Here is an 11,938-nt window from a genome sequence, read left to right as displayed (position 1 = left end):
ACTTCCTGGAAAAACACGAGGCTCTTAAAGGCGCAGAACACCGTCGCACGGATCGAACAGCGAGCAGGTGTTACGGGAGGGAGCGTCACCCTGATAATCAAGTAACACGGAAAACCCGCACACTAATGACATTATGTCTGTTTTTTGTTGTTGTTTTTCGCTTCACAATTTACATATAAGTCAATTCAAAAACACCGAAACATACTACCCGACAATTTTATTTTTAAAATATTTTTCGTATTTTAAAACATTTAACATGCTTATTTTACGCAATGTAAGAATATCTGAATAAACTATTGTTCTTTCATAATAAATGGTCATTTTTGAAGATTTTTTATTGCCCTTTTCACTTACTGTTCTTTTTATGATGTTGCTCTTGTGATATTGACGTTCTTATTTGAGCTTATTTGATGTTTTAATGACAAAAACTAAAAAAAAACTTTTTTTTCTCAATCAAAAAATTCTATTTTAACTTTTTTTTTCTTCCAAATAAACAATAACTACTAACTTTCAACTTTTGGAGTTACTGTGTTGAAAAACAGGTCAAATTAATAAAACTAACTTAGAAGTGAAAAGAGAAATTAAACTTAAACATCTTAAAAGAAATAAAAATCAATTTGAGGTGATTTAATCTTGTTTTAGAGCTTTGAACGTCGGAATGTTTGATTTTCTCCGATTCGCTCAGCCGCGCTCAGCAGATACAGAATCGAACGTACCCCTGTTAGCTTTGCTGCTAAACCAACAACTGAGAGAAAAGCTCCATCAGACAACCGGATATTAAGAATAAAACTTGTCACATGGTCTTGTACCGTATTTTCACAACATGCACAAGCCATGTATTAAAGTAACCAGAAAATATTTCTCGAAAATTATCGGGTTGCTGACGGCGAACTTCAGCTCTGCGGCCGGCCTGCAAACTCTTCTAGACGGGTCGTTTCTTTTAAGTCACGGCGCACACCGCCGGCTCCTCCGAAGTGTCTCTGTGTGGCGCTTCGACCGCCTTTATTAACGTTAGGGCAAAACAATCCAACCTGGTAAATTCGGTGCCACCACTAAACTAGTATTTATTTGTTGACTCGAATGATCGTAGCCCGAGTCGGTTTGAGTTGATAAACTTCGGTTTAATTACGTCAAAAATTATCAAGGTCACCGCCTGCGACGGGAGACCAGATTCTTCGTAACACGGGTGTTCCACCGCAGCAAACTCCGCCCACCGGCCAGCAGCGTGTCGGGAAAGAAGCGCTCTCTTTGTTTTCAGACAAAGAATGACGTCATTGTGTAAGACGTCTCCGAGCGGAAACATGAGCAGGACGACAAGTTGACAAAATAACATTTAGAAATAATATTTAAATAAAAGTGAGATGTAGATTTACAATAAAGAGACAGAGTGGAAAAGACCAGAAATTGTTTAATAAGGTGTCAGAGATGTCAGCTGTTGTTTTTTTTATTTATTTATTTTTTATGTTAGCAACAGGTAAAAACTGCTGTCAGGTTTTTATTTTGATGTTATTTTGTGTTTTTGTTTAGAAAAAAACAAGTGCTTCTGACAATTAAAAACAAAAGGGAATTGAACACTAGGTTGTTGGGATTAGTCCAATCAGATGAATCCTCGGCGGACGTTGAACGGCCGCCCTCCCGTCGGTCGCCTGACGGGGTTGGTGAGTGGGCCGATCGGGTCGTAGCGTGGGCGGGGCATCAGAGGGTGGAGCGGGAGAGGTCTCTGGTCGTACTCGCCGCCAATAATACCGGGCAGCGCGGGGATGAAACCAAAATCTCCGGGAAGGACCGCGTAATTAAAGAAGGGAGGAACAGTCCGACGTCGCAATTCACATCGCATTCGATACGAGTTCATGTAAATCTGAGAAGAAAAAAAAACAGAAAAAATTCAATTGAATTGTTTTCATGTTCTATTGTTTTTAGAAACAGTTCAATGGTGCAGATTTCTGCCCTCTGCTGGTGAAGTTAATATTACAACCAATTTGACACAAAGTAACAAAGTACAAAAGAGATAAATTAAAGTATTCAATTTGTTTCCATTTAAGATTAAATGTTATTTTTTCAGGATCAAACTACGGCCTTGTTTACACAACATTGACAAGTGAAAATGGAAAAACTTCCGTTGTATTTTGGCGTTCCGTTTACACGACAATGGAGCCCGGATGTATATGAGCTGATGTTGTGTGTACTTTAACGAAAACAAACCCATTAATAATTCAAAAATGCAAATCAAGAAATTATTCTGAAATAAAATGATTGTTTCTGTTTCTAAATATCTGTTTTGCTTGTCTGCCCCCTGCTGGAAGGTTAAAAGATTTCATCATGACTGAAAAATGGAAACTGTGTTTCTCACTGCTTTCCAGTCGGAGTCTCTGGAGCTGCTGCTACTCGACACTGCACACAAAAACACACCGGGAACACGTAATTAGGTGATTCGTGGGAAAACAAAAGTGCAGAAATGAAGAAAACATCCGTTCCGATGTAAAACCACTCGGCTCTCACCTCTGGCGCCGAAGTCTCGGTAGTACAGGTGTTTCCACAGCATGGAGTCGGCTGTGGCAGCGTGAAAATGGCGGCTGGCGGACGACAGACGGACCACCGAGCGGACGTCCAGCAGGCGGAGGACTCGGAAGAGGAGCTCCGGAGGAAGAGCCGGCAGACCGAAGGCCACTGGCAGGGCCATCGCTATGGAAACAGCACCAGAGTCAACAGAGGGAAACCTCGAGGTCACCGGTTCTCAGATGTTTGTTTCAGGTGTTTTCTTTTCATTTAAGGTGTTTTCTATTTATTTTAGGTGTTTTCTTGTGTTTATTTAAGGTGTTTATTTCAGGCGGGTTTTTTTGTTTATTTAAGGTGTCTTCTGGTGTTTAAGTTGTTTCTTTAAGGTGCTTTCTGTTTATTTGAGGGATTTTCTGTTTATTTAAGTGTTTTCTATTTATTTAAGGTGGTTTCTGGTGTTTATTTAAGGTGTTTATTTCAGGTTTTGTTTTTGTTTATTTCAGGCTTTTTTCCGTTTATTTGAGATGTTTTCTATTTATTTAAGGTGTTTTCTCTTTATTTAAGGTGGTTTCTGGTGTTAGAGGTCTGTGTTTTAGGTGTTTCCATGTGTTTGTTCCACGTATGCATCTCAGGGGTTTCCTGGTCTCACCGTCTCTGGCGGCGGCGATCAGCGGGTAGGCCAGCTGGTCTTTGAAGACGCGGGACAGTCTTCGGAGGTCTCTGAAGGCCGCGGCCGCACACTCCCCTGCAGGAAAACCAGACAGACGGCGTTGTTGTGGCGAGCAAACGCGGTGACGACGCTGGTTGGTTGAAAAAAATCAAGCGGACGGCAGAGGATCACCTGACCACTCCTCGCTCACGTAGCTGCACGTCTTCACACAGAGTTTTCGCACCGTGTCCACCTTTTCCGCCACCTTCAGCATCACTGCGAGTGAGAAGGGACCAGACCAAGTCAGACATGTTGCTTTGTGTTCGCTGCGTGAGAAAGTGAGCAGAGCCTGAACTCACTGTTGATGACGAGCAGAGGCCCCATGACCACGGCGACCGCCGTGACCACGCTGCCCTCACACAGCGGGTGGAGGTACTGCAGCTTGTAGACGCCGCCCTCTGACTTCCACCCCGCGGGCATCTCGTCGGGTCGAAGCTCGCCGCCCTGAACACAAACGCTGGGCTCAGAGAAGCGGCGGCCATGCCCGCCGCCGGCGCCCGCCGCCGGCGCCCGCCGCCGGCACCCGCCGCCGGCACCCGCCGCCTTCCTGCAGCCTTACCTGAGGGACGAATCCGGTCTCCAGCATCAGCAGGTGTACTGCCACCATCACGGCGTCGTCGGGGCTGCAGACCGCGTGATACAGCAGCTCCAGAGAGAGCGGCGCCCGACCCGGCTCCGCCTCGCTGCACAGCATCGGCTCCCAGACGGAGGCTGAAGGACGCATGTCGGACGAATCCTCACAGTCCATTAATGCGTCGACGCTGCTGCTGCCGCTGGACTGCTGAACCTCAATCACAACAACATTAACATCAACCACATTTAAAATCTTAACGCTGAAGGCGGGACATTGACACACGCAGAGTCAAACCTAAAGAGATTATTTTTTAACTTCACACTGGTTTCGCTTTCTGAGAATTTCTCTGTGTGGGAGGATCTTTAACGTGTGATGACTCATGTTTTCTCCAGAAGTTGATGTTTTTCTTCACCGGCTCTGAGAAATGACAAAGACTTTCCGTTTCATTCGGTTCAGGAGCGTGACGACTCCAAACAACATTTAACCGTCTCGTCACAAACTTCACGCGCATCAGTTTTCACAACGGTGCACTATTTTTCTCCTTCAGGTCTTTATAAAAAATCTCTTTAAACAAAAACCATCACTTTGTTCACCGGCTCGTTTTTGGAGGATTTCAATTGAAACCAATTGAAATATTTTGTGGGACTGAAGAGTGAATCCGGCTGCCTGTTGATCACTTTCTGTTTTCATAAGTGAACTGTCGTCCGCCCCCACTGAGATGTGACAGAACCATTAAAGCAGTTTGATCACTTTTGCATCAACGCCAGCGCTCAGTGAGAACTGTGAGAAACCTCAGCCCAGATGTGACGACTCACCTGCTGCAGGCGCTGCTGAGCTGAGATACTGCTGATCGAAGGAGGAGCTGAGGGAGGAGCTAAGCGAGGAGCTGAGGGAGGAGGTGAGGGTGGAGCGGCGGGCTGCGGCAGCACGACGTTGACCAGATCTCCAGATACGATGTCGCAGGACGCCAGGGTCTGACTGCCATCGGTCAAAAAATCCGAACCATTCAGGGACAAATTGAAGTCTGTTTGTGAGCTGGAATAGAGAAGAAGCATTCACACACTTGCACTCGTCTGTGTGTGTCTGTGTGTGTGTGTGTGTGTGTGTGTGTGTGTGTGTGTGTGTGTGTGTGTGTGTGTGTGTGTTACCTGACGCCGTGTTTCTCCAGCAGAGTCTCTCTGATGACATCACTCAGATCCTTCACACTTGGCTCCGCCCCCTGAAGCTCCACACAACTCGTCTGTTTGTTGATCCGAACTCTGATCTTCATCCTGAGGACACACATCATCATCATCATCATATCATCATCATCATCACACTGTCCATCATTGAGGCACCACACACACACACACACACACACACACACACACACACACACACACACACACACACACACACACACAATACCGGGTACAAACTCCACACACAGACTCCAACCCAGAACCTTTCGGAGGAAATCGTCTTTTTCAGAGCGACACACAAATAAACTTTCATTGTTTTCTTAAAGAAAAACACAAAAGTATGTGAACACGACAGTCAAATGAGACTTTAAATATTTTTTCCTTGACGGTTGCAATGTTAGACAGCAGAAAGTCGTCAATTTAAACTTTGACGAGTCGTTTACCTTTTTTTTGTTGTTATTTTTGTGTTACTTTGACTCGACAAAGCAACAATCACCGTTTACAATGAACCCACATTACTTCTCTGTTGACAGCGGATTAACTTCAAATGCTTACAAACCAGAAACAGGAATTTTGAAGGCTTAAAATCAGTTTTTGTTCAATAATAGTAACGTCCATACACCATGCATTATCATAGGAGCATACTCAAACGGATTTCAAAATAAAAGTGACATTCTAGTGACAGAGCTCGAACTTAGTTATTAAAACACAAATTAATTCTGCTACTAATGATGATAGGCAACAACAAAGCTAATAAATGAGTACATGAATACTTAAATAACCATTAGGAATCCAATAATAATAAAACATACACCCCCCCCCCCCCCCCCCTCCCGAGCCAGAAAGGAAACAGAAACTACTCGCCTCCTTTTCACTCTTTTTAGACATTAACACGGAATTGTGTGAATGCTGGAAGAAAAATCGCACTAATACTTTCCAGTCTTCTGTGTTTCCTGGCTCACTTCTCTTCCTACAGGTTTTATCCAATTTTGACCGTTCTAATATCAAAACGTGCCACAGAGTGCATTTCTGCATAACTTAGAGCTATGAAAATAAGATTATTCACTTTGCCATGTGGCTAAAGTTCCACACTAAGGATTTTAAACCTGCTGATCGGGAAGGTTTCCTCTGGAGGTACTCTGAGTTTCCTTCCACAGTCCAAAAACATGCAATGTGTCAACATTCCAGTGCGCATCCCATGAAGGCGATTATGACTTTCGCTGTTATCTTTACGATGAAAAATATTCAATTAACATGGACTATGGTGTCATAAGGTCTTTAACTAATCACTAACCTTGTTGAAAGTTTAGTTATCTGATGACTAACCTGGTTATTTCAGGTGTTGCTGAGTATTCGGAGTTTCAACTCCGTCACATTTGCAGGTCTTACTTCCGTCAATACATACCACGTGACCACAGCACATCTGCTTCCGGTTGGCGTTTCCAAAAATAATGGATGAATCGAAAATATTGATTTTTGTTTTAAAAACGGTGTTCAGCGCCAGAGGTATCCACCACCTCGTTGCGTTTGTTTGTATTTGAGTACTAGAGAAGTTATTTCATGACCTCCAGCCTGAAAGTGAAGTCAGTTTGGAGCTTTTGGTGCTAAACTTACAGAAGTATTGTCCTTTTCCATTCTTCTGATCTGCATCAGAATTTTAAGAACGATTTGACTCCAACTGCTTTTTCTTATCTTGTGTTTATCGGTATGATAACGTAATTAATTATTTAGAAAACGATTGGTGGAGATTTTCTGACGGTATGCTGATGTCTTTACTGTGAAAGCTTGACAGACACTTTCGGTTCTGGTGACGCGTCTAACAAACCTAAGACTACAAATACGGAGGGCGGATAGTTCATTATTACACCAACGCTCCACGCCTATAAATACATGGTCATTAAATAAAAGAGAAAAAAAGACTTACTTTTAATTTTTTCTTGTTGTTCCCATGATTTTATCACAGATCTTATTAGAAATTTGATGGGTCATTCAAAATATAGAATCGCGTTTTTCCATTTAATTGCACACGGGCATCCGTAGAGCAGCTGCTGCACTCTGCGTCAGTTTAACTCATAAAAGAATCCGTGAAATATTGTCGCCTTGCGCTTCACTGAGGAAGCAAAAATGAGTCGCAGCTACAACGATGAGCTGCAGTTTCTGGATAAAATCAGCAGCAACTGCTGGAGGATCAAAAAAGGCTTCGTGCCCAACATGCAGGTCAGCTAGCTTCTAACCGGCTAACAGCCGGCTGGCACGTGCGGGTTAGTTTTTAAAGTAGTTTTTAACTTAACAGCTCTGAAACAAACCTCACATTTAACGTTCATTCGGTGCGTTTTAATATCACTTTCGGTGTTTTGCCAGCGACGCTTAAATGAGTCGCAAACTGGAGTTAAAACGTACTGACGTAGCAGAGTGACGTAAGCGTCAGTGCTACATTATATGCCAGGAGGCTAATGAATATAAACATTAATGTGTGTTTATTCTTTGGGGTGATGTTAGTCCTATTAGTAGCACTGGAGGGAGTTTTGTGTGAAGGTTTGTGTGGAAATGAGCTGCTTCCTTCAGATCTGAGACTCTGAGCTGGATATAGAAGTGCAGGTGAAGATCTGTGTGACTCTTCTGTTTTTCAGGTTGAAGGGAACTTCTACGTGAACGAACCTCTGGAGAAGCTGATGTTCGAGGAGCTTCGTAACGCCTGTCGAGGAGGAGGTGGGTTCCTCTGTGAGACTTCCAGCACCCCACAAAGATCCCGCCCCCTGTCACTCACCTCTTCTTTTCATCGCTTCCTCCTCAGGTGTGGGCGGCTTCCTGCCGGCCATGAAGCAAATCGGGAACGTGGCGGCGCTGCCGGGAATCATACACGTGAGTGTGTAACCGCTGCAGCCCAGTCCAGGGACACCTGACCACCGCTCACTCTGTCTGACTCTTCCACAGAAATCCATCGGACTGCCCGATGTCCACTCGGGGTACGGCTTCGCCATCGGGAACATGGCCGCCTTCGACATGAGCAACCCGGATGCCGTCGTGTCGCCAGGTACGACACACTCGAGTGAACGAGGCAGCACTTTGTGTTGAAGTGAGAAAAGCGGCTGACGAAACACTGAAGGTTGACTGAACGAAAACACTGAAACTTGCGTCGTTCCTGCAGGGGGCGTCGGCTTCGACATCAACTGTGGCGTCCGTCTGCTGAGGACGAATCTGGACGAGTGCGACGTGCAGCCGGTGAAGGAGCAACTCGCTCAGGCACTGTTCGACCACATCCCGGTGGGCGTCGGCTCCAAGGGCGTCATTCCCATGAATGCCAAGTATGTGTGTGTAACAGGAACCCAGAGGAGGCCCTGGAGATTTGTGTGTGTTACAGTGTGTGTGTGTGTGTGTCAGGGACCTGGAGGAGGCTCTGGAGATGGGGGTGGACTGGTCCCTGAGGGAGGGCTATGCGTGGGCGGAGGACAAGGAGCACTGTGAGGAGTACGGCAGGATGCTGCAGGCCGACCCCAACAAGGTGTCGTCTAAGGCCAAGAAGAGAGGCTTGCCTCAGGTATCCCGGCAGCATTCGCCTGCACACACACACACACACATACCTACATACCTGAGGCTGACTGCCATCTGACATCACTTCCTGTGGCCTGCAGCTCGGCACTCTGGGAGCGGGGAACCACTACGCAGAGATCCAGGTGGTGGACGAGATCTACAACGACTACGCCGCCAAGAAGATGGGCATCGACCACAAGGGACAGGTGTGCGTGATGATCCACAGCGGCAGCAGAGGCCTGGGACACCAGGTCGCCACAGGTGAGAACCGCAGGTAGAAGGTTCTGGACTGGAGATGGTGAAAGAGTCTCCACAGAGAGATCTGGCCCAGAATCTGGGCGGGACTGATCAGGTGACGTTCCCATAAAGATCTGCGGCAGGTTGGAGGTTGTTGTGTGTTTTAACCGACGACTTAACAACGTGACAGGAACAAGTGTGTCCTGTTAACAGACGCCCTGGTTGCCATGGAGAAGGCCATGAAGCGGGACAAGATCATCGTGAATGACCGTCAGCTTGCCTGCGCCCGTATCATGTCCCAAGAGGGGCAGGACTACCTGAAGGGCATGGCGGCGGCGGGGAACTACGCCTGGGTTAACCGCTCATCCATGACGTTCCTCACCAGACAGGTGCGCTCAAACCTTTTGACAAGTCATTTCCTCCGAAGTCCTGATCAATTGAGCGTGCTAGAATGAACAGAATTAAGCGTAAAAAGTGGAGTAAGTTATGGTGTAACAACTCAACAAGTTCCTTTCTAATGATTGGTAGGGTCAATAGATTCCACGGGCTTAAAATAAGAGTCCAAATTTCCGTGATTGATGTTAAAGTGTTAAACCGATGAGACAAAAAGCCCCTGGTCTGAAAGAAAGACGAGCTCCCATCTGTTCCAACAATATTTGAAGTCAGATTTTAGTCATTCAAGCTTCGTCATTTTTCCTGGGTTTTTTAAATTTTATTTTACGGATTGAATTTAGCGACTCATCGCACCACCTGTTGGTACACACGGGTATTACAGGACTGATCGGGATGTGGCAACCTCACTAGTTAATGTAGATTTCTTAACTTTTCACTGTAACATGTTTTTTTTTAACATTGATGGTGAATATAAATTTTTTTTAGGCTTTCTCCAAAGTTTTCGCCACGACGCCGGACGACCTCGACATGCACGTCATCTACGACGTTTCTCACAACATCGCTAAAGTGGAGGAGCACATGGTGGACGGGAAGCAGCGCACTCTGCTGCTCCACCGGAAAGGCTCCACCCGAGCGTTCCCGCCTCACCACCCGCTCATCCCCGTCGACTACCAGGTACCACGCCCTCGCCACCGAGGTCCACCGGCGCCACGGAATTGCTAACACTAACGCCAACGCGTTGTTTTCAGCTGACAGGTCAGCCGGTGCTGATCGGCGGGACGATGGGAACCTGCAGCTACGTCCTGACCGGCACAGAGCAGGGCATGACGGAGACGTTCGGCACCACCTGTCACGGAGCGGTACGACCTTCTTCGAAACGCCGCTGACGTCCGCCGCCGCCTCCTGAATGTCTGCTCTGTCATTTCAGGGTCGAGCTCTCTCTCGAGCCAAGTCCAGAAGAAACCTGGACTTCCAGGACGTCCTGGACAAACTGGCCGACAAGGGCATCGCCATCCGAGTGGCTTCGCCCAAACTGGTGATGGAAGAGGTGACGACGACGACGTTCCACCGTCTCCAGTAACGTTCAGATTGATACCTGCACCAATGTCAACGTCTTTGTTTTCACCTTCAGGCACCAGAGTCGTACAAAAACGTGACGGATGTCGTCAACACGTGTCACGACGCCGGAATCAGTAGGAAGGCGATCAAACTGAGGCCGATCGCTGTCATCAAAGGATGAAACTACCGCACGAGAAGAAAGACATTTGGACGAGTTTTCTGTTTATAGAATGAATTTGAGTTATGACCAAGAAAACCTTTTTTTTTTTGTTGTGAATAATAAATATGGAGTCAACGAAGTCCAAACAAGTCGAGTCTTTTAAGTTGAAGGCTCAGAGAGTTTCCGAGCCAAATCCCAGACACCCGTCAAGAGTTTAGCGAAGTTCAAAAGTCGAGTCAGAGGGCGTTAAGATCAAAGTGAACTTCATTTACATGAAAAAGTGAATTCAAAGTCGAGTCAATTAATAGATCTAATAAGACAGCAGGGTAAACAGGAGTAAACTGACGAGTCGTGAGATGAGTAAACACTTTATTGGTTCTAACAAATGTTCAAATTGAAGGTTCTTTCCAATAAACACATTTCAGCATCAGATTCATTCATTTGGCAGATTTCCCACTTCACACGTTCATTCATGGGTAAACCGGGGGGGGGGGGGGGGGGGGGGACCAGCGGCTGTTCGTCTTTATTTTTAACACTTTACTTTGGCTTTCAGTCTTTGTGCTAAGCTGAGCTCACGGAAAATATCATTCGATTTTAAGCTCTAAAGTTTGTTAATCTCAAAAGTAATTCGCTTAATTCAGTAATACTTAAATCATGTTCTACTTTCAGAAGAATTGCATTAATATTACAATAATTCTGACTTTCATTGGTAGCATTAATTCCTTAATCTAATATTTGTATAGACATGCACGAGTTAGAGAAAAAAATCTTTTAAAGTTTGTATAAGCAGACTTATTAGCGTAGTGACTGAAAAACAAAGGGAAACCGTTGAGCTACAGAACTTCAAAGTAAAAACTTTAAATTCATTTTGAGAAAAATAGTTCCTTTTTTTTTTTACAAATTTCTGCCATTACAAAGAAAACCAATGCTAATGTGAGAAAAATGTTTTAAAATTTTACATTTTCACTCTTAACACAGGGCGATTAGCCTAGCTTAGCATAACGACTGGAAACTGTTGCCAGAAGCTACAAAACACAGACGATCTGTTGGAAAGTTCATTGTTTAGTGTGAAAATATATTATTTACATTTTATATTGAAAAAGCTAAAGTGTATCAACCCGACGATTCAATGAAATTAAATAACGTGATTCGGGGTTTTCGAGGGCTTGGACAAGAATTTATTTATTTTTGAACAGGAATTTGTTCCTTTCTGACAATTTTATACCAATTCTCCCGTTTTCTTCCTTTTCATTTCAAACTGAAACACATTCAGGCACTTCCTTACTTCCTCTCGTGAAGGCAACTTTCCAGAAAAAGCGTCCGAATTTTTTCCGGGAATTTGATTTGTGTTGGTTCGCCGTCACATAAGCCGCGTGCTGATTGTAATCAAAGCCAAACTTTCTCGACGCGACAGTTCCAAACCGTGACGTCATTGTGGAGCCGCTGAGCGTGGTTATGTCACTAAAAAAAACAAAACGTATGCAAGCTACTTCCTGTTCGTACAGAACCGAACGAGTTACGGATTCCTATCAGCCATTCTGGATTCATACAGAAGCCCATCAGCGCCAAAACCAGAAAAAGAAAAGAAATACTTCCGT

At 45.1% G+C, this 11,938-nt stretch overlaps 2 protein-coding genes across 13 annotated transcripts; one reads left to right on the top strand and one right to left on the bottom strand.

Annotated features, from left to right (window-relative positions):
- Nucleotides 1-1,390: 1,390 nt before the first annotated feature.
- On the bottom strand, nt 1,391-7,760 carry fbxo7 (F-box protein 7). Of its 11 annotated transcripts, none has more exons than XM_080492111.1 (10): nt 7,619-7,760; nt 4,928-5,050; nt 4,595-4,814; nt 3,765-3,992; nt 3,505-3,649; nt 3,338-3,421; nt 3,146-3,241; nt 2,500-2,682; nt 2,351-2,391; nt 1,391-1,858 (listed from the first exon to the last, which is right to left on the bottom strand). In XM_080492111.1, exons 2-10 carry the CDS (start codon nt 5,047-5,049, stop codon nt 1,598-1,600), a joined length of 1,380 nt encoding a protein of 459 aa, XP_080348237.1. In that variant the 5' UTR covers nt 5,050; nt 7,619-7,760; the 3' UTR covers nt 1,391-1,597. The 11 variants fall into 11 exon arrangements, with proteins under 11 accessions (XP_080348237.1, XP_080348242.1, XP_080348238.1 ...); XM_080492116.1 differs by lacking the exon at nt 7,619-7,760 and adding an exon at nt 6,885-7,333 and having other exon boundaries at nt 3,765-3,986; XM_080492112.1 differs by lacking the exon at nt 7,619-7,760 and adding an exon at nt 6,885-7,018.
- Nucleotides 6,360-10,775, top strand: rtcb (RNA 2',3'-cyclic phosphate and 5'-OH ligase). 2 transcript variants are annotated; one of them, XM_080492103.1, is made up of 12 exons: nt 6,360-6,466; nt 7,591-7,669; nt 7,755-7,822; nt 7,895-7,994; nt 8,109-8,265; nt 8,342-8,498; nt 8,593-8,752; nt 8,942-9,117; nt 9,608-9,796; nt 9,871-9,981; nt 10,050-10,169; nt 10,254-10,775. In XM_080492103.1, the coding sequence occupies exons 2-12, from the start codon at nt 7,633-7,635 to the stop codon at nt 10,359-10,361; spliced, it is 1,383 nt and encodes a 460-aa protein (XP_080348229.1). In that variant the 5' UTR covers nt 6,360-6,466; nt 7,591-7,632; the 3' UTR covers nt 10,362-10,775. The 2 variants fall into 2 exon arrangements, with proteins under 2 accessions (XP_080348229.1, XP_080348228.1); XM_080492102.1 differs by lacking the exon at nt 6,360-6,466 and adding an exon at nt 6,983-7,177.
- Nucleotides 10,776-11,938: the final 1,163 nt, after the last annotated feature.

The sequence above is a fragment of the Lipophrys pholis genome (genome assembly GCF_963383615.2).
Source record: "Lipophrys pholis genome assembly, chromosome: 22".
NCBI lineage: Eukaryota > Metazoa > Chordata > Actinopteri > Blenniiformes > Blenniidae > Lipophrys > Lipophrys pholis.
Note: the sequence above shows the minus strand (reverse complement) of the source record. Positions and strands in the feature narration are given on the sequence as shown.